Below are 27,881 nucleotides of genomic sequence, written 5' to 3'. Positions count from 1 at the left end.
AAGGTTTACGTGAAGAGTGAAAGAGGTGAAGATTGAGTGTGGGTGAAGAGTGTCAAAGAGCACTTTATCTATAGTTTTACACTTTGTATTTATGCATTGCTACTGTAATGAGAATTTCTTTCGCAAATGCCACCACGTGAGCACAGCGCCAGCTTTCTACACTTTCACTTCCGTGCCCCCTCAGCCCGGAAAGAAGCGCAGGTGGGAGGATAACGCTGTCCTCAAACTGCAAAGGAAACAAAGCCAGGTCTAAAAATCCTGGGAAAGCGGGGTCAGAGTCCTGCGTCCGCCCTTCCCGCACCCCCAGGCACCTTTTCCTTCTCTTCATAGCTGAGGGGCTTTCCGAGAGGGTCGTCCATCGGGCAGGAGGCCCTAGGTCTGCTGAGTCAGGACCCAGACGGCTCTGGACCCGGAAGGGTCTCCCAAAAGAAACCGGGGGCCGGGAATCTCCTCAGCGCGCCAACAGCTAAACCCTGGCCAATTAAATCCACCGCTCGGCCTGCGCACGCGCAGCCGGAGACTGCCGAGCAATCGAGCGGGGCCGCCTAGAGGAAAGCCGAGCGGCGACGAGACCGGAAGTGGGGGAGCAGCCGGAAGCCGCCGGCGTCTCAGACAGACAAACTGACAGTCTGTGACAGGATCCCTAGCTGCGGAAAGGAGGCGGTGGCCATGGAGTTGGGCGAGCTGCTGTACAACAAGTCCGAGTACATCGAGACGGTGCGTGAGTGCAGACATCTATCCTCCCCTTTGCAAGCCTCGGTCCCTGTGGGGCCCGGCCGGCGGCCGCGTTCTGACCCTGCCCCAACCACCCCGGGGCCCTGCGGCAGTTAGTCCGGGATTCCCTGGTGGAGCTTCGGGGAGGGCCCGGCCTTCCTGTTTGGTACGTGCATGGGGCCACTTTGGGCTTTTTGCATTTATTTCTAATTTTCTGGTGGCGACAGAGTGCCCTCAGAAGGACAGGACAAGTCTCAACCATTCTAATTTTTCTTTCTTTCTTTCTTGTTTTTCCTTTGTTTTTTTTCAGTTTTTGGCCAGGGCTGGGTTTGAACCCGCCACCTCCGGCATATGGGGCTGGCGCCCCACTCATTTGAGCCACAGGTGCCGCTTTTTTTTTTTTTTTTTTAAGAGACAGAGTCACGTTCTGTCTTCGGGCTAGAGTGCAGTGGCCCGATCGCTGTAACCTCTAACTCATGGGCTCAAGTGATCCTCCTCAGCCTCTCAGGTAGCTGGAACTCTAGGCATGCCACCACACTCAGCTAATTTATTATTATTTTTTTGAGACAGAGTCTCACATTGTCACCCTCAGTAGAGTGCTGTGATGTCACAGCTCACAGCAACCTTCAACTCTTGGTCTTAAGCTATTCTCTTGCCTCAGCCTCCCAAGTAGCTGGGACTATAGGCGTAAACTCAGCTAATTTTTAAAAATGTTTTTGTGGTGATGGTGTTTCACTTTGTTGTGCAAGGTGGTCTCGAGCTACTGCTTCGGTCTCCCAAAGTGCTGGCATTACAGGTGTGAGCCACCGTGTCTCAGCCCATCCTAATATTAATACAGCCACAAGCTTTGGGCAATTTTCAATTATTTTTTTAAAACAAACCTTTTGTAGTCTATTAACATGTGCTTTAGGTTATTTACATTCAATACACAATTGTCAATATGTGATATGTATGTAAAATTCTAGAAACAGGCAAGTGCTTGAAGTTGTTTTGTTTTTCCTTGTATTCTTACAATTCTGCGGTATTGGTAAAATCATTAATCATCATTTCATGGTTATAAAACCAAGGCGTGGAATGGGAACTTGAATCCACTTCTCTGTCATTAATGTCTGTCATGATGTCACTAAGATATACTCACTCAAATTCTGGATCCATTTCAATGTGGAATGGGAACTTGAATCCACTTCTCTGTCATTAATGTCTGTCATGATGTCACTAAGTGACTGTCATAATGTCACTAAGATATACTCACCCAAATTCTGGATCCATTTCAACTGGGTCCATTTCAATTTCAATGGATCCAGAATTTGGGTGAGTATACCCAAACCATTCATCCAATCTAGGGATCCTAATGGATCCCTTGCTTTTTTTTTTTTATTGTTAAATCATAGCTGTGTAGCTTATCCATCCTTGCTTTTTTTTTTATTGTTAAATCATAGCTGTGTACATTAGTGCAATCAAGGGGTACAATGTGCGGGTTTCATATAAAATCTGAAATATTCTCATCAAACTGTTTAGTGTAGCCTTCATGGCATTTTCTTAGTTACTGTATGTAGGCATTTGTATTCTGCATTTGGTAAGTTTCGCCTGTACCCATTCTAAGATGCACCGTACATGTGGCCCCACCCATTACCCTCCCTCCACCAAAACCTCCCTGTCCTTTTTGATATCCTGGACTCATTCCATTGTGGACAGCAGCCTATTTGACATTATTTATTTATTTATTTATTTATTTTTTATTGTTGGGGATTCATTGAAGTTACAAGAAAATAGGTTATACTGATTGCATTTGTTAGGTAAAGTCCCTCTTACAATCCTGTCTTGTCCCCCAAAGGGGTGGCACACACCAAGGCCCCACCCCCCCTTCTTCCCTCTCTCTGTTCTTGTTTCCCCATCCCTCCCTCCTTTCTCTCTCTGCTCTCTCCTTCCCCCACCCCCACTATGTCCTTAATTGTCATTAATTGTCCTCATATCAAAATTGAGCACATAGGATTCATGCTTCTCCATTCTTGTGATATTTGACGTTTTTTACTGTTCAATATGAACTTTTTTTTTTTTTGAGACAGAGTTTCACTATGTCGCCTTCAGTAGAGTGCTGTGATATCATAGCTTACAGCAACCTCAAACTCTTGGGCTCAAGCGATTCTCTTGCCTCAGTCTCCCAAGTAGCTGGGACTGCAGGCGCCTGCCACAACGCCTAGCTATTTTTTTGTTGTAGTTGTCATTGTTTAGCTGGCCTAGGCCAGGTTTGAACCTGCCAACCTCGGTGCATGTGGCCGGTGTCGTAACCATGGGCATCGAGCCCAATCTCAAACTCTTGAGCTCAAGCAATCTGCTTGCCTTAGCCTCCTGAATAGCTGAGATTACAGGCACCTGTCACAACACCTGCTATTTTTTTGTTGCAGTTGTCATTGTTGTTTAGCTGGCACTGACCGGGTTTGAACCCGCCATCCTGGGTATATGTGGACTGGCGCCCTACCCTCTGAGCTATGGGCACTGCCCAATATGAACTTTCTTTCTTTCTTTCTTTTTTAATAGCATTGGAATAGCCAGCTAGCAACTTTATTTATTTATTTTGCAGTTTTTGGCTGGGGCTGGGTTTGAACCTGCCACCTCCGGCATATGGGGCCAGCGCCCTACTCCTTTGAGCCACAGGCACCGCCCTCCAATATGAACTTTCTTGATGGAAACCTGTACCCTGGAAACTCTGTTTTCTCACCCCAGTTTTCTGTTGTTTCCTTTTAGGCATCTGGGAACAAAGTTAGTCGCCAGTCAGTGTTGTGTGGAAGCCAGAACATCGTTCTTAATGGCAAGGTAAGGACAAAGCCAGCTCCAGGTTGCAAAACTTTGCTCACTTTCAACTAATTATCACATTAGCAGGGCAGAGAAAATGTTACATGACTCATTTCTTTTTGTACATCTTCCAATTCTGTTTTTCTTTCTTTTAGTATCGAAATTGGATTTATTGAATACAAAAAAGAGTTCAATAAAAGGCGATGACAGAAAGCCTTTTTTTCCTTTTTTTTTTTTTTTTTTTGGCCAGGGCTGGGTTTGAACCTGCCACCTCCGGCATATGGGACCGGCGCCCTACTCCTTGAGCCACAGGCGCCGCCCGCCTTTTTTTCCTTTTATACCAGGAACACTAACCATGGCACCCAGAACTAAAATTATTCTGCTGTATTGTAGTGTGCCTTAAACTACTGGACGTGAAGCATAAATAGCCAATAAAATATTTTAAGGTAGAAACTAGTACAAAACTATCTGTTTAATAAAAATTAATCGCTATTAACTGAAACTCTTAAAGTGAATATGAGATTTGGGAGAGGTATTAAAATATTAGACAAACATGAAAAACAGAAAGTCCGAAAGTCTCAGAATCTTACAGCATGAATAAATTTGAATAGCAAAGAGATGAGTATAAACTTGGAAAGTATCACAAAGTATATTTGAGCTTGACAACAAATGAAGTCCACAGTTTTTACCTGCTATCTGTAACACACTCAATGTTGAAATTTATTTTTCTTTCAAAGTTACATCTCTTACTTCCAGAAGAAAATAGTTTCCCTATAACCAAGAGATCACAAATACTTTCAGTACATACACTATTAGCCTCCATTAAGCCCATCATACCATGAAACGTAATGGAAAAGAAATAAGAGTTCTGTAATGCTGCTCAGATACAGTGTTTACATAGAAATAGAAAATTCCCTTAACTCCATCTGACTTATTAGCAAATGTGTAGAGATTTTTGGAAATCCCTTGGCAAATTCTGAGATACTTCTGTGACTTTGTAGGGAAGATTTTTTTTTCTTGTAATATATAACAGAATTTGCCATTTTAACAATTTATTAGTATTAATTACATTCACAGTGTTGTGCAACCATGACCACTGTCTATTTCTAAAACTTTTTCATTACCCCAGACAGAAACTCTGTACCCATTAAGGAATAACTCCCCATTCTTTTCCTCTCCCCAGTCCCTGGTATTCTCAGTCTACTTTCTATGTCTATGAATTTGCTTATTCTACATATTTCATAAAAGTGGAATCATATATTTATTCTTTTTGTCTGGCTTGTTTCATTTAGTATAATGTTTTCAGAGTTCATGTTGTAGCACATCAGAACTTTATTCCTTTTTTTTTTTGTAGAGACAGAGTCTCTTACTTTATGGCCCTCGGTAGAGTGCCGTGGCGTCACACAGCTCACAGCAACCTCCAACTCCTGGGCTTAGGTGATTCTCCTGCCTCAGCCTCCGGAGTAGCTGGGACTACAGGCACCCGATGCAACGCCTGGCTATTTTTTTGTTGCAGTTTGGCCAGGGCCGGGCTTGAACCTGCCACCCTCGGTATATGGGGCCGGCGCCCTGCTCACTGAGCCACAGGCGCCGCCCTATTCCTTTTTTTTTTTTAGAGACAGAGTCTTACTTTGTCGCCCTGGTAGAGTGCTGTGGCATCACACTCACAGCAACCTCTAGCTCTTGGGCTTAGGCAAATCTCTTGCCTCAGCCTCTGGAGTAGTTGGGACTACAGGTGCCCGCCACAATGCCCGACTATTTTTTTGTTGCAGTTTGGCCAGGGCCGGGTTTGAACCTGCCACCCTCCGTATGTGGCGCCAGCGCCCTACTCACTGAGCCACAGGTGCCGCCTATTCTTTTTCATAACTGAATCATATTCCATTGTATGTACATACAAATTTTGTTTATATGTTCATCAGTTGATGGACAAAGGATTATTTCCACCTTTGGGCTATTGTAAATAATGTTGCAATGAACCCTAACTTGAAAGTATCTGTTTGAGGTCCTATCTTCAGTTCTCTTGAGTATATCTGGGTCTGACAATTAAGTTCGTGAACTCATTCTAGGAAAAGTGCTATATATCTCATTGCTGAATATTACCACTGTCACCTTCAAAATATTCCCTTTGGGAAACTTTGCACTGACACCAGCACCTAGTCCACCCTTCAAAGCAATTGTGGAACTTTTTCTGCAACAACCATCAGAGCTATCATTGTACAGCATACAAAAGCACACACGAACAATAAGGAATGCCACTTGGCAGGACGCCTCCATGTGTCAACACGAACACAGCTATGAAACAACGATATGTAAAGGTTATGACACCTTACTGAGGTATTTGTACAGTGCTGTCAATACAAGCACTAGGTGGCAAGTTCATGAACTTAATTGTCAGACCATGTAAGAGAACAGCTCTGATGGTCATCCCTGGGTAGAGTGCTATAGCTCACAACAACCTCAAACTCAGGCTCAAATGATCCTATGCCTCAGCCTTCCAAGTAGCTGGTATTACAGGCACCTGCCACAATGCCTGACTAGCTTTTTTATTTTTAGTAGAGGCAGGCTCTTGCTCTTGTTCTTGCTCAGGCTGGTCTCGAACTCCTGAAGCTGGAGCAATCCACCTACTTTGGCCTCCCAGAGTGCTGGGATTACAGGCATGAGCCACTGTGCCCCATTTATCTTCTTTAGAGAAATGTCAATTTGGGGGCAGTGCCTGTGGCTCAATGGGTTGGGCACTGGTCCCATATACTGAGGATGGCGGATTCAAACCCAGGCCTGGTCAAACTGCAACAAAAAAATAGCCGGGCATTGTGGCGAGCACCTGTAGTCCCAGCTGCTTGGGAGGCTGAGGCAAGAGAATCACCTAAGTCCAGGAGTTGGAGGTTGCTGTGAACTGTGTGACGCCACGGCACTCTGCTGAGGGTGATAAAGTGAGACTCTGTCTCTACAAAAAAAAAAAAAAGAGAGAGAAATGTCTATTTAGTCCTTTCCCATTTTAAAATTGTGTTTTTATAATTGTAAGAGTTTTTAAATATATTCTGAATATTAAACCCTTATCAGATACGTGATATGCAAATATTTTCTCTCCTTCTGTAGACTTTTTACTTCTTGATAATGTCCTTTGATGCCTAATTTTTTAATTTTGATGAAGTCCAGTTCATCTGTATTTTCTTTTGTTGCTCATGTTTTGACTGTCATATTTAAGAATCCATTGCCAAACCTAAGGTCATGAAGATTTGTTGCCATGTTTTCTTTTTCTTTCTTTCTTTCTTTCTTTTTTTTTTGAGACAGAGTCTCACTTTGTCACCCTGGGTAGAGTGCTGTGACATCATAGTTCACAGCAATCTCAAATTCCTGGGATCAAGTGATCCTCTTGCCTTCTAATTAGCTGGGGCTATAAGGCGCCCACCACAATGCCTGGCTAGTTTTGTGGTTTTGATTTTGCTTTGTGGTTTAGATTGCTTTGTCTTTTTGATAATAGCCATCCTAATAGCCTCATTCTGGTTTAGATTTTCTTTTTTCTTTTTTTTTTTTTTGATGATAAGTGATGTTTAGCGAATGTTTTTTCCATATTTTTTGTCATGCGTATGTCTTTTGAGAAATTTCTGTTCAGTTCATTTGGCCAGTTCTTTTTTTTTTTTGCTGTTAAGATGTTTGAGTTTCTTGTATATTTTGGATATTAATCTCTTGTCAGATGGATAGCTTATAAATATTTTCCCCCATTCAGTAGGTTTTATCAATAGTTCATAAATAATTTTATCTTTTTTATTGACATATAATAGATATACATACTATATTTGGGGGGTACCTGTGATAATTTAATACAGTCATGTAATTTCTAAGGATCAAATCAGTGTAATTGGAATATCCATCATCTTAATTTTTTGTCTTTATGCTAGCAACATTCAAAGTGTTTTTAAACACTTTATACAATAGACTATTGTATATTTGAAAACTGTTGTCACCCTACTGATCTGTCAAGCACTAGATCTTATTTCTTTTATCAAATGGTATATTTATACCCATTAATTAACCTGTCTTAATCTCTCCCATTCCTCCCACCCTTCTTGGCCTCTTGTAACTACCAGTCTGCTCTCTATCTTCTTTTTGTTTTTTTTTTAGTAAGCCATCATTTACTGTATTGTAAATACTAAATACTGTCATTCTAAATGTGACCCATTCTATAAAAGTAACAAAAGGTCTTAAGCTTTAAAGTCATGGCTTTTTTTTTTTTTAAAGACAGAGTCTCACTTTATCGCCCTTGGTGGAGTGTGGTAGTATCACAGCTCATAGCAACCTCCAACTCCTGGGCTTAGGCGATTCTCTTGCCTCAGCCTTTTGAGTAGCTGGGATGACAGGTGCCTGCCACAATGCCTGGCTACGTTTTTTTTGGGGGGTTATTGCAGTTTGGCTGGGGCCGGGTTTGAACCTGCCACCATGGGTATAATGGGGCCAGTGCTCTACTCACTGAGCCACAGGCGCTGCCCAGTCATGGCACTTTTTTTTTTTTTGCAGAGACAGAGTTTCACTTTACCACCCTCGGTAGAGTGCCATGACATCACAGGACTCACAGCAACCTCCAGCTCTTGGGCTTAGGCAATTCTCCTGCTTCAGCCTCCTGAGCAGCTGGGACTACAGGTGCCTGCCACAACGCCTGGCTATTTTTTTGATGCAGTTCTGCCGGGGCTGGGTTTGAACCCACCACCCTTGGTATATGGGGCCGGCGCCCTACTCACTGAGCCACAGGCGCCACCCATGGCACTTTTTTTTAGAGAAAGAGTCTCACTTTGTTGCCCTTGGGACTGCAGGCACCCTCCACAACACCTGGCTATTTTTTTGTTCTTGTTACAGTTTGGCCAGGGCCGGATTTGAACCTGCCATGCTCGGTATATGGGGCTGGCGCCCTACTCACTGGGCCACAGGCGCCGCCCTCGTGGCATTTTTTATCTGAGTACTCAGACATGTAAATCTTGATAATGCAGTTACAAGGGATACATTATAATAGCCTAGAAGGTAATCCAAGATTCACAGATTAAAAGTGGAATGCAGATTAATTTTCCTAAATTTCTACTTCCGTTATGGTTTTAAGACTAAATACACGCCCCAAATGCAAGAGCCATTTAATATTGCTGAGTCATGTGATTTACAACTATTAATCCCAAATAATGTGAAAGATCAGCTAATGTTCCAAGTAAAGTAAAACATACAAATAAAATTAAACAAAAAACACATTCGATGACATAAGTTTTGTAAGTAGCTCAAAAAATTAAATTGTTCTTTTTTTTTTTTTGAGACAGAGTGTCACTTTGTCACCCTCAGTAGAGTATTGTAGTGTCATGGCTTACAGTAATCTCCAATTCTTGGGCTCAAGCAATTCTCTTGCCTCAGCCTCCCAAGTAGCTGGGACTATAGGCGCCCGCCACAATGCCTGGCTATTTTTTGTTGTTGTTTATCAGGCCCAGGCTGGGTTAGAACCCACCAGCCCTGGTGCACCTGACTGGTGCCCCAGCTACTGAGCTATGGGTGCGTATGGTGAGAACGTGCCATATTTGTCTTTCTGTGCTTGGCTTATTACTCTTAACATAATGACATCCAGTTCCAGCCACGTTGCTAAAAATAATAGGAATTCATTCTTTTGTATGACTGAATAATAATTCCAGTGTGTATATATCACATTTTCTTATTTTTTTTAACCCATTCATCATTTGGTGGGCACTTAGTTTAGACTCTTTCTTTTTTTTTTTTTGAGACAGAGTCTCAAGCTGTTGCTATGGGTAGAGTGCTGTGGTGTCACAGCTCACAGCAACCTCAAACTCTTGGGCTTAAGTGATTCTCACCTTCCTAAGTAGCTGGGACTACAGGCTTCCGCCACAACACCCGGCTATCTTTTGGTTGTAGTTGTCATTGTTGTTTGGTAGGCCGGGGCTGAATTCGAACCCGCCAGCTCCAGTGTATGTGGCTAGTGTCCTACCCACTGAGCTACAGGCACCAAGTCATAGACTCATATACTCTTCCATGTCAAGCTTCTTTTACTTAACATAATATTTTTGAGACTTATATATCTTGTTGCATATATTAAGAGATCATTAGTTTATTCCTTTTTATGACTGAATAGCATTATTATGAAACTTTAAGATGTGTACAAAAAGCAGAGAATGTATGGTGAATTCCCATGAATTCATTCATCAGCTTTTACAATTAGCAATATTGTGACTTTTTATTTTAATTAAGACAGAGTCTCACTTTGTTGTCCTCTGTAGAGAGCTGTGCTATCACAGCTCATAGCAACCCCAAAGTCTTGGGCTCAAGCAATTCTCTTGCCTCAGCCTTCCTAGTAACTGTGACTACAGGTGTCCGCCACAACACTCGGCTATTTTTTGTTGTTGTTTAGCAGGCCCAGGCTGGGTTCAAACCCACCAGTCCTGGTGCATGTGGTTGACGCCCCGACTACTAAGCTATGGTTGCCCAGCCAATACTGTGACATTTTTGCTTCATTTCTAAACTCACTCCCCCAAATATAGGCCTAGTTTGACTAGGATGGGATAGGAGAGAAGCTGGAATATTTAATTAATTAATTATTTATTTTAGGATATAAAAGTATAAATTCATTTTATATTGGAGAAAGGGAAAAGATTTGGGGAAAGATATGAGAAATAAGAGAGCAGAGATCGGGGAGTGAGAGAGAGGAACATGAGGAGGCAGAGGAAAGGAGTGAGAGAATGGTATGGCATCCTAAAGAAAGCAAGGAAGAATGCCAGCCCGAGGCTAGAATTTTTTTTTTTTTTTTTTTTGAGACAGAGTCTCACTGTGTCACTCTCTGTAGAGTATAATGGCGTCATAGCTCACAGCAACCTCAAACTCTTGGGCTCAAGCCATCCTCTTGACTCAACCTCTCAACTAGCTGGGACTATAGGCGCCTGCCACAATGCCCGGATACTTTTTTGTTGTTGTCATTGTTGTTTAGCAGGCTTGGGCCAGGGGTCGATCCCACCAACCCCCGTGTATGTGGCTAGCACCCTAACCTCTAAGCCAGGCGTCCTCAAACTTTTTAAACAGGAGGCCAATTCACTGTCCCTCAGACTGTTGGAGGGCCGGACTATAGTTCAAAAAAAGAACTATGAACAAATTCCTATGCACACTGCACGTATCTTATTTTGAAGTAAAAAACAAAATGGGAACAAATACAATTCACACTGCCTCATGTGGCCCGTGGGCCGTAGTTTGAGGACCCCTGCTCTAAGCTATGGGCGCCGAGCCGAGGCTAGAATATTTTAAAGCAAATTGCAAACTTCATATTATTTCACTCATAAATACTTCAGTGTGTCTCACTGATATTTAAATACTTAAGAAATGAGTAAGGCTCATTTTGGATTTCTGTATCTCAGCGGTTAGGGTGCTGGCTACATGCGTTGGTGGGTTTGAACATGGCCCGGGCCTGCTAAACAAAACAAATGAACAAAAATAGCCGAGCATTGTGGTGGGCACCTGTAGTCCCAGCTACTAGGGAGGCTTGGGCAAGAGAATCACTTGAGCCTAAGAGTTTAAGGTTGCTGTGAGCTATGTATGATGCCATGACACTCTACTAAGGGTGACCAAGTGAGACTCTGTCTCAATAAAAAAAAAAAAAAAGAAAAGAAATGAGTACCATTATTGTAATGTTTTACAAAAAGCCAGTATTGTCTTAATATCATCTAACCCCTCAGTTCATGTTCAGTCTTTTCAGTATCTCAAAATGTCTTTTTATAGTTGATTTGTTCAAATCAGAATTCAAACAATATCCTGTACATGTTGTATTTGGTTGATATATTCTTCAAGTCTCTTTTAATTTGTGTCAGTTCTCTTCTTCCACCCGTTTTTCACCCTATACCATTTCTATGTTGCATTGATCAACTGGATCATTGTCCAATTGAATTCTCAGATTTCTGAATTTGTCTATAGGAAGTTGTTTAATATGGCCTTTATTCATCTCAACTGGCAGTTTGAGGCTTGACCAGATTCATTTGTTTATTTATTGTGCTTTCTTTTTTTTTTTTGGTAGAGCCAGGGTTTCACTCTGGCTCACTCTGGCTCATGCTGGTCTCAAACCTCCGAGCTCAGGAAATCCACCCACCTCGGCCTCTCACGTGAGCCACCATGCCCGGCCTATTTATTGTGCTTTCTACATGCATAGCTATTGTCTTAGATAAGGCATATTATCTACTGCCTTGATCCACTGCAGTCATCTAAAGGGTCATTTTTTTCTCCAGTCTCATCTGTATTCTCCATTCAGACATCAAGTTGTTTCCTGAATAGTATTTCTAAAATGAAAATTGGTATTAATCTTTTGTTTAAAATATTTCATTGATTCTTTAGGTCCCTCTATGGACCTAAGCTTCTATGCTTAGCAGGTATAATAATTCTTTATCATCTATTTATATGTCCCTTGCTTACTTTTCCAAGTGCAGCTCTAGCCATATGCACTTTTTTACCCCATTCATTTATTCAGCAGAGATTTCAAGGATGCCTAACTTTTTACCAAGTATAAAGCATTAATATCCCAGATTTTTGGGTTGTGTTACTCAGTCCATCTGGGCAGTCTCTAGGAAAGTCAGATGTTACATCATCTTGCAGTGTAGAGCTTATTCTGAGTGTAAAGGTTGTGATATGAATCAAAACTTCAATGGATCCAACTCTAGAAGCATGAAGGTAGTCAGTGGTATGAAGAAGTAAGGCAAAGGTAAGAGCATCCAGGATTGTCAATGAGCAAGGAACCAAGGCTTAAGGGAGCAAATAGACTTGAGTGAATTTAAAGAGATACGTAAATTGGATCTACTATAGTTGTTTTCAATAACTGATCATTCAGAGAGTTCTAGTCATGTGGTATTAAGGGAAAGGCTTATAATGTACTGGAAACATCTCTAACTGTAATCATTGTCATGAGGGCAGTTCTCTTTTTACCTAATAAGTTATCTTTTTGACAGAACATTTGATATAGTGGATTATATAACTTTTAATTGGTTGATATCTTCTCTTTTTTATTGTTATGTTTTAGGCTATGTTGGTAATTTTTAAATATTTGCTTTGTTTTGTAGACCATTGTGATGAATGACTGTATTATCCGAGGAGATCTGGCAAACGTTAGAGTTGGACGCCACTGTGTTGTGAAGAGTCGTAGTGTCATAAGGCCACCATTCAAGAAATTCAGCAAAGGGTATGTTACCTTGTTCAAGTTTTGAGCAAGATGCTGCTTCTAGTGGTGGTTATGTATTGAATTGTGGCATAATGAGTAGGTCTATCCTCTTGTTTGGAGCACTGAATAAGAGTTTGCCCTAATGAACACAATTCTGGTGTTGATAATCTTAGTTTGGTTGATGATTGGTTGCCAGAAACAGAATTCACTATGCCAGCAAAAGCAAAGGGTATTCTGATTAAACAGATATAGGCATATCTATTTTTCTATGCTTAGAAATAACCTAAGAGTAGAAAAAGGAACCAGATCTCACAAGGGACTGGAATCTAGAATTGGACAACTAGCCAGAGTCAAGACAGCTATTCTATTTACCCTTCTCTGTGTCTGAGATTATACTGTTTCTTCTACACCGTCCTTCTCTCTGCATCTGTTTTACTCTTCTCTCCCTTAGGTTGGCTATATCTGCCCCCTTTGTTCACGGAGCCCACCTTACATTCAGCCCTTATTTATATCACTCTCCATTTAGGCTTCCAACAGATACCAACCAGAGATTTTATTTTATGTATTATTTCCAAATTCTTAGGAGAGAGAATCTGATTGGCTCAGTGTGAGTTAAATATGAACTCCTGGTCTAAGCAACTATGACCCAGAGGGCAGGGTAAGTCAGGCCCACTGATTTCTCAATGGGAATAAGTCTAGCCAAGAACAAACATGGACAGAACCGGAAAATTGGTCACCATGCCTGCTGAGGTATTTGCCTCTCTTCTCCTTGGCTAGCCTTCCTTGTTCCTTCCTGTGTTACCGTGTGTATCTCATCCAATAAGTTACCAGGAATTTATTGAGTAACTCCCTTATCCCTGCCACTGTATTAAAACCTGGGCATATGTAAAGATAGACAAAATAGAGTTTTTGCCTCAAGGTCCTCAAAATCTAGTGGTAAAAACAATTACAGATAGCTACTACATAATATGATTCTGTAATGTGATAACCTTTATCTGTGCATAATGAGACATACGTATCTGTTGCAGGGGTATGAACATGGTTAGGGAAGAACAGAAGGTAGCAACTAATTATGTCATGCAGGAATAGTCTCATACTTCCTATAATGATGTTTCAGGCTTTGTGTTATATGTAAGAATTGGATCAGGCAGTCATGATAAATCATTCACATGAAAATATTTACTCATTAGCTCCAAAGGCTATTGAGGGAAACCATAAAACCTTGTGGTACCCTTTTATGGTTTCATATATTTGGTTGTTTCTTTATTTTTGAGACAGAGTCTCACTCTGTTGCCCTTCGTAGAGTGCTATGGAGTCATAGCTCATAGCAACCTCAAACTCTAGGGCTTGAGCAATCTTCTTGCCTCAGCCTCCCGAGTAGCATGCCTATAGGCGTCGGCCACTATGCCCAGGTAGTTTTTCAATTTTTTTATCCAGTAGAGACGGTCTTATTCTTGTTAAGGCTAGTCTTGTACTCCTCCTCAGTTTTAGCAATTCACCTGCCTTGGCCTCCCAAAGTGCTAGGATTTCAGGGATGAGCCACTGTGTCTGGCCAATATATAAATGTTTTTTTTTTTTGCAGTTTTTGGCTGGGGCTGGGTTTGAACCCGCCATTTCCAGCATATGGGGCTGGGACCCTACCCCTTTGAGCCACAGGCACTGCCCAATATATAATTTTTTTTTTTTTTTTTTTTTTTGAGACAGTGTCTCACTGTTGCCTGGATTACAGTGGCATCATCACAGGTCACTGCAACTTCACACTCTTGGGCTTAGGTAATCCTTTTGCCTCATCCTCCCAAGCAGCTGGAATTATACGCATGTACCACCATGCCTAGCTAATTTTTCTACATTTTGTAGAAATGGGGTCTTACATGTTGCTTAGGCTGGTCTTGAGCTCCTCGTCTGAAGTGATCCTCCCGCTTCAGCCTCCCAATGTGCTAGGATTACAGGTGTGAGCCACTGTCCTGGCCCCTTGGAATTTTAAATTTAAAATTAAATATAATTAAAGAACTATCAGTACTGCTATAGACTATGATGAGGTCAAAGAATGGCACAAGAGGTATAGACTAAAAATACTAATGATTAAGGAAGATTTAAATAAATTATAAGTTCATAGAGGGTAGGTATCATCTTTGACAAAATATTCCTGATAGAACAGAACTGGAAAGAGCTAGGGAGCATCTAGGTGAGTGATTTTTTTTTTTTTTTTTTCTGTAGAGACAAGAGTCTCACTTATCACCCTTAGTAAGAGTGCTGTGGCATCACACAACTCACAGCAACCTCCAACTCCTGGGCCTAGGCTGTTCTCTTGCCTCAGCCTCTTGAATATCTGGGACTACAGGCACCTGCCACAAGGCCCGGCTATTTGTTTTGTTGTTACAGTTTGGCCAGGGCTGGGTTTAAACCCACCACCCTTGGTATATGAGGCCGGCGCCCCACCCACTGAGTTACAGGCACCGCCCATGAGTGATTTTTTTTTTTTTAAACAGTCTCACTTTGTCATCCTTAGTAGAGTGCTGTGACGTCATAGTTCACGGCAGTCTCAAACTCTTGAGCTCAAGCAATTCTCTTGCCTCAGCCTCCCATGTAGCTGGGACTACAGGTGCTGCCACAACACCTGGCTGTTTTTAGAAATGAGGTCTTGCTCTGGTTCAGGCTGGTCTCAAACTCAAGCCCTTAGGCGATCCACCCACCTCGGCCTCCCAGAGTGCTAGGATTACAGGAGTGAGCTTGGGGATTTTCTTTCTTTTTTTTTTTTTTTTTGTAGAGACAGAGTCTCAGTTTATGGCCCTCGGTAGAGTGCCGAGGCCTCACACAGCTCACAGCAACCTCCAACTCCTGGGCTTAAGCCATTCTCTTGCCTCATCCTCCCGAGTAGCTGGGACTACAGAAATCTTGGTGATTTTCAACTGGTGTGCAGCAAGAGGATCTTAGATGTACTTGAAAATTTTTTTTTTTTTTTTTTTTTTTTTTTGTAGAGACAGAGTCTCACTTTATCCCTCGGTAGAGTGCCATGGCATCACACAGCTCACAGCAACCTCCAACTCCCGGGCTGAAGCGATTCTCTTGCCTCAGCCTCCCGAGTAGCTGGGACTACAGGCGCCCGCCACAACGCCCAGCTATTTTTTGGTTGCAGTTCACCCGGGGCCGGGTTTGAACCCGCCACCCTCAGTATATGGGGCCGGCGCCTTACCGACTGAGCCACAGGCGCCACCCGTACTTGAAAATTTTTAATGATCATTAATTAAATTATTTTCAAAAGAAGATCAAAGAACTATAAATAAATTCTTTTTTTTATTATGACTTTTTTGATTAATATAATTTAAATGTCCGCGGAAGTTTAACTATAGGTTCAGGTGTGCCTTGAGATAACAAAGGTTGAAAAACATTGATCTAGGTACTTTATATCAGCTCCAAACCAAATTATTAATTCCAAGGTACTGGAATTACTTATAAATGTAGTCACAGATCCACTGTCAGTGACAGTTGACGAATCCAGGAGAATGAGAATGATGTTAGAAGTCTGTAGAAAGCCTGCTAAGTCCTACTCATCCTTTAATTCTTTGCTTAAATGTCACTTTTACCCACACCGCTGGACTGGGTAAATTCTCTTTGTTATATACTCTCATAATTTGATATTCTATCTCTGTAGCCCTTGTCACAGTTGTAACTACTTATTTTCATAATTATTTCATCTCATTTATTCTCTTAATTGTAGGGTCCTCAAGGGTAGGATTGTGGCTCTTTTGCTCACTATTCTATCTCTAATCCCTAGCAGAGGGTCTAGTACATTGTTAGGCACTCAGTAAAATTAGTGAATAAATAAGGTTTCAGAATGTTGAGTGCTAGAACTTATAGCCCATGAACCTTATGTCAATCTCCTGAAACATTATAGGCCATATTACTAAAAATGTGATTCGTGGCTCAGTGCCCGTAGCTCAGTAGTTACGGTGCCAGCCACGTACACCGAGGCTGGTGAGTTTGAACCCAGCTCAGGCCAGCTAAACAACAATGACAAATGCAACAAAACAATGGCTGGGTGTTGAGGTAGACACCTGTAGTCCCAGCTACCTGGGAGGCTGAGGAAAGAGAATCGCTTAAGTCCAAGAGTTGGAGGTTGCTGTGAGCTGTTATGCTATGGCACTCTACCAAGGGCCACATAAAGTGAGACTGTCCCCCCGTCTCCAAAAATGTGATTCGTGAGCATTTTCAAAAGAAGTAGGAATGAGCAAACATTAAGTTTTATTTGGTGCCTGCTCTTTTAGCTTTGAAAATCTTTCCCTTTCTTCTTTGCATTTTCATCGCATATTTTTTTCTTTTTTTTTTTTTTGAGATAGTGTCTCACAATGTCACTCTTGGTAGATCGCTCTGGCATCACAGCTCACAGCAACCTCAAACTCTTGGATTTAAGCGATTTCTCTTGCCTCAGGCTCCCAAGTAGCTGGGACTATAGGCGCCCGCTACAATGCCTGGCCATATTTTTTGTTGCAGTTTTCATTATTTGTTAGCTGGCCTGCGTTTGAACCTGCCAGCCTTGGTGTATGTGGCTGGTGGTATAACCACTGTGCTATGGGTGCTGAGCTTGCATATTTTTTTCTTCTACTATTTCTGACCTTTTTTTGAGACAGAGTCTCACTTTGTCACCACTGGCAGAGTGTTGTGGTGTCATAGCTCACAGCAACCTCAAACTCTTGGGCTCAAGTGGTTCTCTTGCCTCAGCCTCCCAAGTAGCTGGGACTACAGGTGCCCTCTACAGCACCTGGCTATTTTTTTTGTTTGTTTTTTGGCAGTTTTTGGCCAGTGCTGGGTTTGAACCCGCCACCTCTGGCATATGGGGCCGGCGCCCCACTTCTTTGAGCCACCGGCACCGCCCAGCACCTGGTTATTTTTAGAGACTGGGTCTCACTCTTGCTCAGGCTGGTCTCAAACCCATGAGCCCAGGCAATCTATCTGCCTTAGCCTCCCAGAGTGCTAGGATTACAGGCATGAGGCACTGCATCCAGCCTCTATTTCTGATTTTTGAGGTATAAATTGCATTTATCTTCTTTAACACAGAATTCTTCTAGCCTAAGGATTCTTTCCTTGCTGGAAAAAGTCTTATTAAGACAAGATGATGAAGTTGAGATTGTGGTATGTAGTTCTATAATCCTAGGCACAAAACTACATTACCTTGACCTTTCTTTTTTCATCTTCTTTTCCTTCTCTAGTGTTGCATTCTTTCCATTACATATTGGGGACCACGTCTTTATTGAGGAAGATTGTGTGGTCAACGCAGCTCAGATTGGTTCCTACGTTCATGTTGGCAAGAACTGTGTGATTGTGAGTATGGTGCCTTGGCTGGCAAAGCAAACTCATTTCCCCTCTAGCTCTCATCCCTTTCATCAGTGGGACTCTGCTTCTGTGAGCAAGCAGGATAGGAGTATTTTCCAATCTTTCCAAGGTTGAGTCTTTCTTGTCAGAGTTGAAGTTTTTCCTACATGTTAATAATAGGCTTTTATTGAACCTCTTCCATATGATAAACTCTTCCCTTTGATTATTTAATTTAATACTCACAGCTATCCAAGGGTATTAGGTACTGTCATTATCTATATTTGCAGATGAGAAGACTGAGGACCTTAAATATTAAGGGATTTGACAAGGCTAGTAAGTGGTAGAGCTTGAATTTAAAACCAGGCAATGTGATTAGCTATGCTGGTATGTGGCCTACTTGTTGCCTTACTTCATGAAACTTAATGGTATAATGGGGGTCAGGGGATCTGAAGGGTGAGTTAAAAGTGGCCTATAAGGAGGATGAGTATTACAACAAAGGGATTGGCATGTGTAAGGGTCAGAGTCACCAAAGGGCTTAATTTTAGAGTAACTGCAAATAGTTCAGGGTGTAAGTGGGCCCTTTGCTCAGCAGAATCTGTGGGACCCTGGTCCATAGGAGCCAAGGCATCAGTTTAACACAGTGAAGGCTTAACAAAGTTGGATTTCTGTGTCTTAGATGAAGTGCTTGATTTCAGTTGTAATTTAGTAGAAAATCCTAGGTGAGAATGTTAATGACCAGAGACAAACTCCTTCATGTTTAGTGGAAAAGTTCCCTACATTTCATATTTGTACCTTAGATTAGATTCTAGGAAAAGACAAGACTCTTTATGTTTCTTTAATGGCCATATTCATTAACACAGAGTCAGCTCTCTGCCCTTGTCAGATTTGAAGTTTTTCCCACATGTTAATAATAGGCTAACTTTTATTGAACCTCTTCCATATGATGTTAAACTCTTTCCTTTGATTATTGCTCTAGATAAGACTCAGACCCTAAAATATCAAAAAGCTTGTAGAAACAATGCAGTTTACATTCCAGGAGCCATGAGGGCACAGCAAATGATGCAGGAAAACCACATTGCTCCACAAACCTTTCCAGTCTGACTTGCTACTCAAGAATTAAGGGAAATTGGCTCCACGCCTGTAGCTCAAGTGGCTAAGGCACCAGCCACATACACCAGAGTTGGCAGGTTCAAATCCAGCCCAGGCCCGCCAAACAACAATGACGGCTGCAACCAAAACAAACAAAAAAAAAGCTGAGCATTGTGGCGGGTTCCTGTAGTCCCAGCTATTTGGAAGCCTGAGGCAAGAGAATTGCTTAAGCCCAGGAGTTGGAGGTTGCTATGAGCTGTGATGCCACGGCACTCTACCCAGGGTGATAGCTTGAGGCTCTGTCTCAGAAAAAAAAAAAAAAGAATTAAGGGAAATGGTTCTGCCAGATATTTTCACAGCAGAGGAATTCCTTCCTTAGTATTAGAGACAGAAAATCTTTTTTTTTTTATTAAATCATAACTGTGTACATTAATGTGATCATGGGGCACCATACACTAGTTTCATAGACCGTTTGACACATTTTCATCAGACTGGTTAACATGGCCTTTCCGGCATTTTCTTATTTATTGTGCTAAGACATTTACATTCCACATTTACTAAGTTTCACACATACCCTTGTAAGATGCACTGCAGGTGTAATCCCACCAATCCTCCTCCCTCTGCCTGACAGAAAGTCTTTGGCTCAGTCTGATGTTGAAGAAAGGGGAAAGACAGTAAATTCTGCCCTCTCCCTTTATCCTGTTTGATGGATTCTAGTCTTCCAAGCCATAGTTGGGTTTTTCTGATGGTTTTCTTGGCAAAATGAAGATATCACAAGAGTAGTCTAGTTCTATAACTCTGTCTTTTATCCCCAGAGCAAAAGTCTGAATGGTCCAGATTCTGGTCCCAATGCTTAGAGAATTCTACTTCTATTGTCAGATGTTCTGCTTTTGTACTACTTTTTGATACATCCATTCATGACATAGTCATTGTTTAGTATTGATGATACTTGCTGAGCCTTGACAAATTCTCAAGTAATCCAGGGAGAAAGATTCGTTTAGAATTTTCAAATCTCAGAGCTAGCAAAACCTCTGTTAAACATAGTCCACTTGTCCCCATGACACACAGATCCTTCCTATAGCATCCCATTTGATAGTCTAATTTCTGTTTAGATATATGAAGGTGTAGGTGTTTATTAGCATTTCTCAAATGCCTGAAGGGAAAGCTTAACAAGCAATACTAATAGACACTGTTAATTGTGTTATGAATTTTATGTTTATCTTTTTTTTTTTTTTGAGACAGTCTCACTTTGTCGCCCTTGGTAGAGTGCTGTGGTATCACAGCTCATAGCAACCTCAAACTCTTAGGCTTAAGCTATTCACTTGTTTCAGTTTCCCAAGTAACTGGGACTACAGGCGCCTGTCACAATGCCCGGCTATTTTTTGGTTATAGTTGTCATTGTTGTTTGGCAGGCCTGGACTGGATTCGGACCCACCAGTTCCAGTGTATGTGGCTGGTGCCCTAGCCACTGAGCTATAGGCGCTGAGCCGACATTTATCATTTCTAATCTTGACAATATCTCTGCAGGTTTGGTTTTTTGTCCTCTTTCACAGATGAGGAATCCAAGATGCTGACCAACTTGCATGAGAATATATAGGTAGCTGTAATACTAGCAACATAGCTACAATTCTTGACTCATCCTTGAAAACTTCTTAGGGAAGAATAAAGAAGTGTTTTCAGCTTTTTACCTCCACACTATTACCAATCCTTTTATGCCTGCATTTTTGCAGCAGCATCATGATAGCTCACTGTGTATTTTGCTGCTGTTTGATCAGCTTACCAGAAATGCTTCTGAAACCCAGTTAAGCATCATTTCTCTAAGTGGGCAGAGTAGCCAACTAGTGGACAAAGCAGGTACCTACAGGCTGAGTGGTATCCGGTGGTACACAGTGAAAAGATTCCTTTCTACTGTTCGTTTCCAGGCCCTTTGTCTGGGGATCAGACATGTCATGGAATATGCTATGCCTTCTGCAGCATGTTCTGTTTCCTTTTACTCTGTGTCTCATGTGCTTAGTCTGATTATTAGGAGCTTACACATGGCAGGAATTCTTTGAGTTAATATTAATTTCCAATTCACCAAGGGAAATAGGTAGTTGCTATATTTCTGAAATTAATACTAGCAGGTAATTTATGGAAAAGAACTTATCAAGGAGGAATGAAGAACTATAGTCATAATTTGCTTTTGAGCTAAAGATGTTGACAAGTATTGTCAATACTATTATCTACCCAGCTGGAAACATCTGAGCCACTTCAGAAATTCAGACTATAAGCTTTTTAAGAAATTGATTGGCAATCTACTTTCTCCTGGAAATACATATGATTTGTTTATTTAATAATGGAGGAACCAAATTGAAGTGTCTTTCATGTTCTCTGATAAAATCTGAGGTCTGGACAAAATAGCATTTTTTCTTTCTTTCTTTTTTTGAGGTAAAGTCTTAAGTTGTTGCCCTGGGTAGAGTGCTGTAGCATCACAGCTCACAGCAACCTCAAACTCCTGGGCTTAAGCGATTCTCTTGCCTCAGCCTCCCAAGTAGCTAGGACAGTGCCGGGCTATTTTTTGGTTGTAGTTGTCATTGTTTGGCAGGCTCAGGCTGGATTCAAACCCACCAGCTCTGGTGTATGTTGCTGGCACCCTAGCGCCTGAGCTACAAGCGCCGAGCCTTTTTTTTTTTGAGACAGACTCTCAAGCTGTTGCCTTGGGTAGAGTGCCCTGTTGTCACAGCTCACAGCAACCTCCAACTCCTGGGCTTAAGCAATTCTCGTACCTCAACTTCCCAGTAACTGGGACTATAGGCACCTGCCACAGTGTCCAGCTATTTTTTTGTTGTTGTTGCAGTCATTGTTGTTTTAGCTGGCCTGGGCCAGGTTCAAACCTGCCAGCCTTGGTGTATGTGGCCAGCATTCTTTCTACCCACCGAGCTATGGGTGTAGCCAATTTTTTAAAAAAAATTTTTATTTTTTTTTTCTTTGAGTCAGGGTTTCACTGTGTTGCCCAGGCTAGACTAGTGCAGTAGCATCATGATAACTAATTGCAACCTTAAACTCCTGTGCTCCAGTGACCCTCTTGCCTCAGCTTCCTAAGTAGCTGAGACTACATGCATGTGCCACTACACCTGGCTAATTTTTCTATTTTCTGAGAGACCGGATCTTGCTCTTGGTCAGGGTAATCTTGAACTCCTGACTCAAGCAATCATCCCACTTTGACCTCCCAGATGCTAGGATTACAGGTGTGAGCCACTGTGCCTGGCCCATTGTCTTGGTATTTGTTAACGTTTCCACATTCTAAGTCAGATATGTTTTAATCAGATTTTCTGACCAGAGTACAAGTGAACTTACAAGCACTGGTGATATAAATGCAATCCATAAAGAGTGTAACTTTTGGGCAGCGCCTGTGGCTCAGTGAGTAGGGCGCCGGCCCCATATGCCGAGGGTGGCGGGTTCAAACCCAGCCCCGGCCAAACTGCAACAAAAAAATAGCCGGGCGTTGTGGCAGGTGCCTGTAGTCCCAGCTGCTCGGGAGGCTGAGGCAGGAGAATCGCGTAAGCCCAAGAGTTAGAGGTTGCTGTGAGCCGTGTGACGCCAGGGCACTCTACCCAAGGGCGGTACAGTGAGACTCTGTCTCTAAAAAAAAAAAAAAAAAAAAAGAGTGTAACTTTTGTTTACACAGCAAGTAGTCTGAGGCGCAACTTTAAACTATACAACAGAAGCCTCTTTTTCCCCCTTAACCCATGAAACAGACAACTCTTCCAGGCCTTCTTTCTTCCCCTCAAAATAATGTGGATCTTGCCTTTCGGCCAGAGACGTCATCTTCCAGTAATTCACTAAAATGACAAACACAAAGGGAAAGAGGAGAGGCACCCGATACATGTTCTCTAGGCCTTTTAGAAAACATGGAGTTGTTCCTTTGGCCACATATATGCGAATCTACAAGAAAGGTGATATTGTAGTCATCAAGGGAATGGGTGCTGTTCAAAAAGGCATGCCACACAAATGTTACCATGGCAAAAATGGAAGAGACTACAGTGTTACCCAGCATGCTGTTGGCATTGTTGTAAACAAAACAAGTTAAGGGCAGGATCCTTGCCAAGAGGATTAATGTTCGTATTGAGCATCTTAAGCACTCTTAAGAGCTGAGATAGCTTCCTGAAATGTGTGAAGGAAAATGATCAGAAAAAGAAAGAAGCCAAAGAGAAAGGTACCTGGGTTCAACTGAAGCGCCAGCCTGCTCCACCCAGAGAAGCCCACTTTGTGAGAACTAACAGAAAGGAGCCTGAGCTCCTGGAACCCATTCCCTATGAATTCATATAATAAGCATATAACATAGCACACAGGAGTACTAGTGGACCCATGTTTTTAGGTGCAAGAACCTATTTATTCCCCATGAGCTCATGGCATAATAGGTGTACAGCATAGCACACAGGATGACCAATAGATCCCGTGTAACAGTGATATAAGGTGCTGGAACCTATTCCCCATGAATTCAAAAGTTAATCAACACTTTATCACATTCAATGGCAAGGTGCCTCCCTGAGATTCTGGAACTTCTTCCCTATGAATTCATGGCATGGTAGATAAAATTAATAGCGTAAAAATGTTTCTTGTTCATTCACTACAAGTGTGATATTTTTTTCCCTAGAGAAGTATTAAAGCAAATTTTAATGTGTCCTAAAAAAAATAATAATGTGGATCTCAGCAGAATTGAAAAGTGGTAATAATGGATAAAGTCAAGCATGAGGTTTAGCTCAGACATTCAAATAACTACCACTCACCTGTGGAAGACAAATGAACTAATAATTTTATATCCAAATGAATTTGTCAGGACTTTTCCAGTTGGAATTGACAGAAGAGCAAACAAACAAACAAACCTTAAACCGATAGGTGCAAAGCAGAATGGGTTAGGTAATATAAATCAAGAGTACAGAAATAGATTCTAATGTTGTAGCGAGATGGCTCCAGGGCTTCAGTCAACATCATGAGTGTTAGTCTCCATCCCTTTGCTGCTTTCCTCTGGGTGGTTCATTCTCAGGCAGGTTCTTCCACCATGGAAATAAGATGGAAGTTCCAGACTTCCATCCTATTTTCTGGAAACCCCAGTGGAAAGTATTTCTTTTCCTAATAGTCAAGAAGCTCTGAGGTTAAGGTTCATCAGACTAATTTGGGTCATATGGTGATTTCCTACACCAGTTGCTGTGGTCAGGCTTGGGTTTGTTGTATGAGCTGGGAGTAAAGCACATGGACCGAGGTGGGAATTGGGTGGTTCCCAAGGAAAATATAGGTTGTGTTATCAGAAGAAAGGGGAACAAATGCTGAGCAAGCAAAATAAAGATGTCCTCTAAATCAAAGGGAAAATTAAACATCTCTTAGAAGACTGAAATTTGTATAATCTATAATGCCTAAGATAACTTATGCTGTTCCTAGCGCACCTCTTCCCATTAAATGTACACAAACATATACTCTCACAATCCTCCCTCCTCTTCCACATTAGGTACAACCAGAAGTGTAGGGCATTGCAACCAACCCCTTATCACTGTCCCCGAATATTACACAATATCATGAATGGGGAAAAAATAAAATAGACTTCCATATAGCAGCTAGACAACTTATTACTCTCATTTCCTGATCGATTTCCTATTAACAAGATTTTAATTTTAGGGGCGCCGGTGTGTGTTAAAAGACTGCTGCAAAATTCTTGACAACACAGTATTACCTCCAGAAACTGTGGTCCCACCATTCACTGTCTTTTCAGGATGCCCAGGTAACGTTGGGTATTGATTATTTTTATTTTAACTTTCTTAAAATTCATTTTTATTTTCCATTACAAAAGTAATGAATGCAATATCTATCTCTGACAATATGTTGAGAGAGCTAACCTAAAAATTCACCCGTTACATAGTATGTAGAACTACTATCTCAAATATAATGAACATGTTTTTAAATGCAAAGTTGTGTTCATGAGAAAATAAGGACATTATCAAGGGTCAAACACAAAGAGGAAAGAAACCCCCCACTGTAAGATCCCATGGGTTAATGCTAATCTATATAATAGAGTGCCTTACAGTGTGATACTCATGTGGGCATGGGAAAGCCTTGGATCCACACATGGCAGAAGGATCCTCAAATACTCTTGAAGAGTTATCTCTTAGGAAAAGGTTGATGTTAAACAAATCTGCCACCAGTATTGGGACAATACAAAGCATTTCTCTCCTGGCCTGGGCTCTTGGTAGAAAAAGGAAAAGTCTATGTAAGAGAATTATAACTATAGTGTTACCCTCATAGTTACAAACCCACCCTCATTTTGGTTAGGGGTTTAATTTATACTTCTCATGTGGCCCAGGAAATCCCCAAACTGAAAAGTTGGCATAAACCATGGTCTAAGACCAGTGATACCTCTGGGACATGTGAGAGGAGCAAATGTATTGCCTTTAGACCTTGGCTAATAGAAAGCCTACAGGTAAAGCCTTTTGGGAGTGCAGAGTTCCAAATTACAAAACATATGAGGGGTGCCGCCTGTGGCTCAGTGGGTAGGGCGCTGGCCCCATATACCGAGGATGGCGGGTTTGAACTTGGCTCCAGCCAAACTACAATGAAAAAATAGTCAGGCATTCTGGCGGGCGCCTGTAGTCCCAGCTGCTTGGGAGGCTGAGACAAGAGAATCGCTTAAGCCCAGGAGTTGGAGGTTGCTGTGAGCTGAGCTGTGATGCCACGGCCCTCTACTGAGGGCCATAAAGGGAGACTCTGTCTCTAAAAAAAAAAAAAAAAAAATGAAGAAAGGAAAATTATATATACTCGTATCAGAAAACTTGGAAAACACTGACAAGCAGAAGGAAGAAGAAAACCTCATACTTCCTCATCTTTACCCTAAGACAATCTTCTCCATATTGTTTTACAAGGTTGAAATCATGTAGTGTGTATAGAGGTACATCACAAATTCACAGATGGAAGATGATATGAAGAGAGAGATTTGACAGTGTATGATACCTTCCACTGGGTGTTTTAATTGTTTTTCTACCATTTCTGAGTCTCATCACTCAGATCATGAATATAAGTTTCAAAGATGTGCAAAATCATTCATTCTTTTGGGGAGGCAGTGACCATTCTCCTATGTCATGAGTCTCTGCTTTTGTAGAGAAGGAAGACAAGATTTTGTTCAGTAACTTCCCTATTTGGGGGTTCCACTGAGAAAGTTGCACTGTTTTTACCACATGCTGGGCCAGAACAGCCCCAGCAATTATTTTAAGTGCTTGTCAGACATGCATCTGATCTGAGGTGAGAAGAATATTGCCAGAGAAATATCTTAACCTCTTTTAACTTATTCAAGCTCCTTAGAAACAGATCTTTCTTTTCCCAGGACTCTTCTCAGGGGAGCTCCCGGAATGTACTCAGGAGCTGATGATTGATGTCACCAAGAGCTACTACCAGAAGTTTTTGCCCCTGACACAAGTCTAGTGTCTTTGTCTCAAGTCTTGGATTTGCTTGAGCTCTAAGATGAACTTGGGGACAAAGTGAGCCAGTCAGAATCTACAAAGAGCTCTTGTGTCTTTGATGTGTTCCACCCTTCTTCTTATAAAAACTTTCTTGAGAATTGCTCAATCCTTCAAGGCTTTAAGTTCTTAAGAATTTAATAACAGGACAGCTGGAGGAGTTGTCTTCAGATGCTATGCTTACACCTTATGTATCAACAGTCACTTTGTACTATTATCTGCGGAACTCAGAGTCATCTGTTTCCAAAACTCCAAGCCCTTGATCCTGTGGATGGCCAGATCCTGTCTGAAACAGGCCTATAGAGCAGCAGTGGCACTCTCCTAGCCTGGAGGTTATGTAGCTACTGTGCTGTTCGTGGTTATACACTACCCATGCTGAGCCCCACTCACACAGATAATGTTCAGCATTCCTTAGGCTAACACATTTGGCTGGTTGCTACAGTTGCTCATAATCCTGGGGAAAAAGTGTTTGTGACTTTTCAGTGCTTAGATTCCTGTTGGCTATTAAAACTTGAAGCAAAGGGTAGTTAATGTTTTTCTTCTTCTCAAAATGATCTTAGCTGTGCCAGAGGGGTTAATAAAAGACTTTCTAACATTCTGATCCAGGGCTTTTAGCTTTCACTAAAAAGGGGGACCTCAGCACCCCAGATTTTACTTGTGTGAAGTTCTTTGTTAGAGTCTCCCATGTGGATTTCGTTGAAGATATAGCAGTTGTAAACACTCGCTTCCTGGCTTAAAACCATTCAACACATCCTGCACTTGCCATAAACCTCGCAGTTCAGACCAAAATATCTGTACTTTGAGCCCAATCACATATATTCATGAGGAGCTTTTAAAATGGTCTGTGGGCACAGACCCCTAAGAAGTAGATAAAGTTGCCAAAGCCATTCTTACCATCTCCTCTGGCCAATAGCACAACCCTTCCTAGTTTTGCTCTGACTTCTTGGTTTCAAAGAAAGTTTAAGAAATGAGGGGCTGCGAAGATTGGCCTTGCTTAATGAATGCTCCAATCTGCTGTGAGTGAATAGGGCATAACAGCCTTGAAGGTTAGAATTTAGCAGGAACTATCTTTACTTAATATCCAGTTGTGGAATTTGCAAAAACAGCCATATGTAATCCTCTCCACTAGTTCAATTTAAGACTCCTTTCTGGTTTGTCACTTTTTTATGTTTATACATTAGAAGATTGACACATGACACAAGTCATTTGAAGATGATCACTCTCCACCTCTAGAGACAGTTGCCACCACTCTTCAGGTACTTCGTTAGCATGCCTGGTGCAGTGCTGTGGGCTTCACATTCACTAGTTTATTTCCTATACCAACT

At 41.7% G+C, this 27,881-nt stretch overlaps 2 protein-coding genes across 7 annotated transcripts in view; one reads left to right on the top strand and one right to left on the bottom strand.

Moving 5' to 3' along the window:
• PALB2 (partner and localizer of BRCA2) overlaps nt 1–454 on the bottom strand; it is a 34,572-nt gene extending 34,118 nt beyond the window's left edge. For all 4 annotated transcript variants that reach the window (XM_053556917.1, XM_053556919.1, XM_053556920.1 and 1 more), the window contains exon 1: nt 312–454. In XM_053556917.1, coding sequence (XP_053412892.1) covers nt 312–359 — 48 coding nt within the window. In that variant the 5' untranslated portion in view covers nt 360–454. The remainder of the gene's footprint in view (nt 1–311) is intronic.
• A 71-nt stretch (nt 455–525) lies between these two features.
• DCTN5 (dynactin subunit 5) overlaps nt 526–27,881 on the top strand; it is a 36,612-nt gene continuing 9,256 nt past the window's right edge. Inside the window, exons 1-6 of one of the 3 annotated variants that reach the window (XM_053554490.1) lie at nt 526–717; nt 3,460–3,528; nt 12,579–12,697; nt 17,884–17,995; nt 24,728–24,830; nt 26,424–27,157. In XM_053554490.1, the coding sequence (XP_053410465.1) occupies nt 670–717; nt 3,460–3,528; nt 12,579–12,697; nt 17,884–17,995; nt 24,728–24,830; nt 26,424–26,521 (549 nt within the window). In that variant the 5' untranslated portion in view covers nt 526–669 and the 3' untranslated portion in view covers nt 26,522–27,157. Of the gene's footprint in view, nt 718–3,459; nt 3,529–12,578; nt 12,698–17,883; nt 17,996–24,727; nt 24,831–26,423; nt 27,158–27,881 lie in introns of those variants that run through there. The other 2 variants (XM_053554489.1, XM_053554491.1) reach the window with 2 other exon arrangements.

Source organism: Nycticebus coucang, chromosome 12 (assembly GCF_027406575.1).
Source record: "Nycticebus coucang isolate mNycCou1 chromosome 12, mNycCou1.pri, whole genome shotgun sequence".
NCBI lineage: Eukaryota > Metazoa > Chordata > Mammalia > Primates > Lorisidae > Nycticebus > Nycticebus coucang.
The sequence above is the reverse complement of the archived record's forward strand: the minus strand, read 5'-3'. Positions and strand labels throughout refer to the sequence as shown.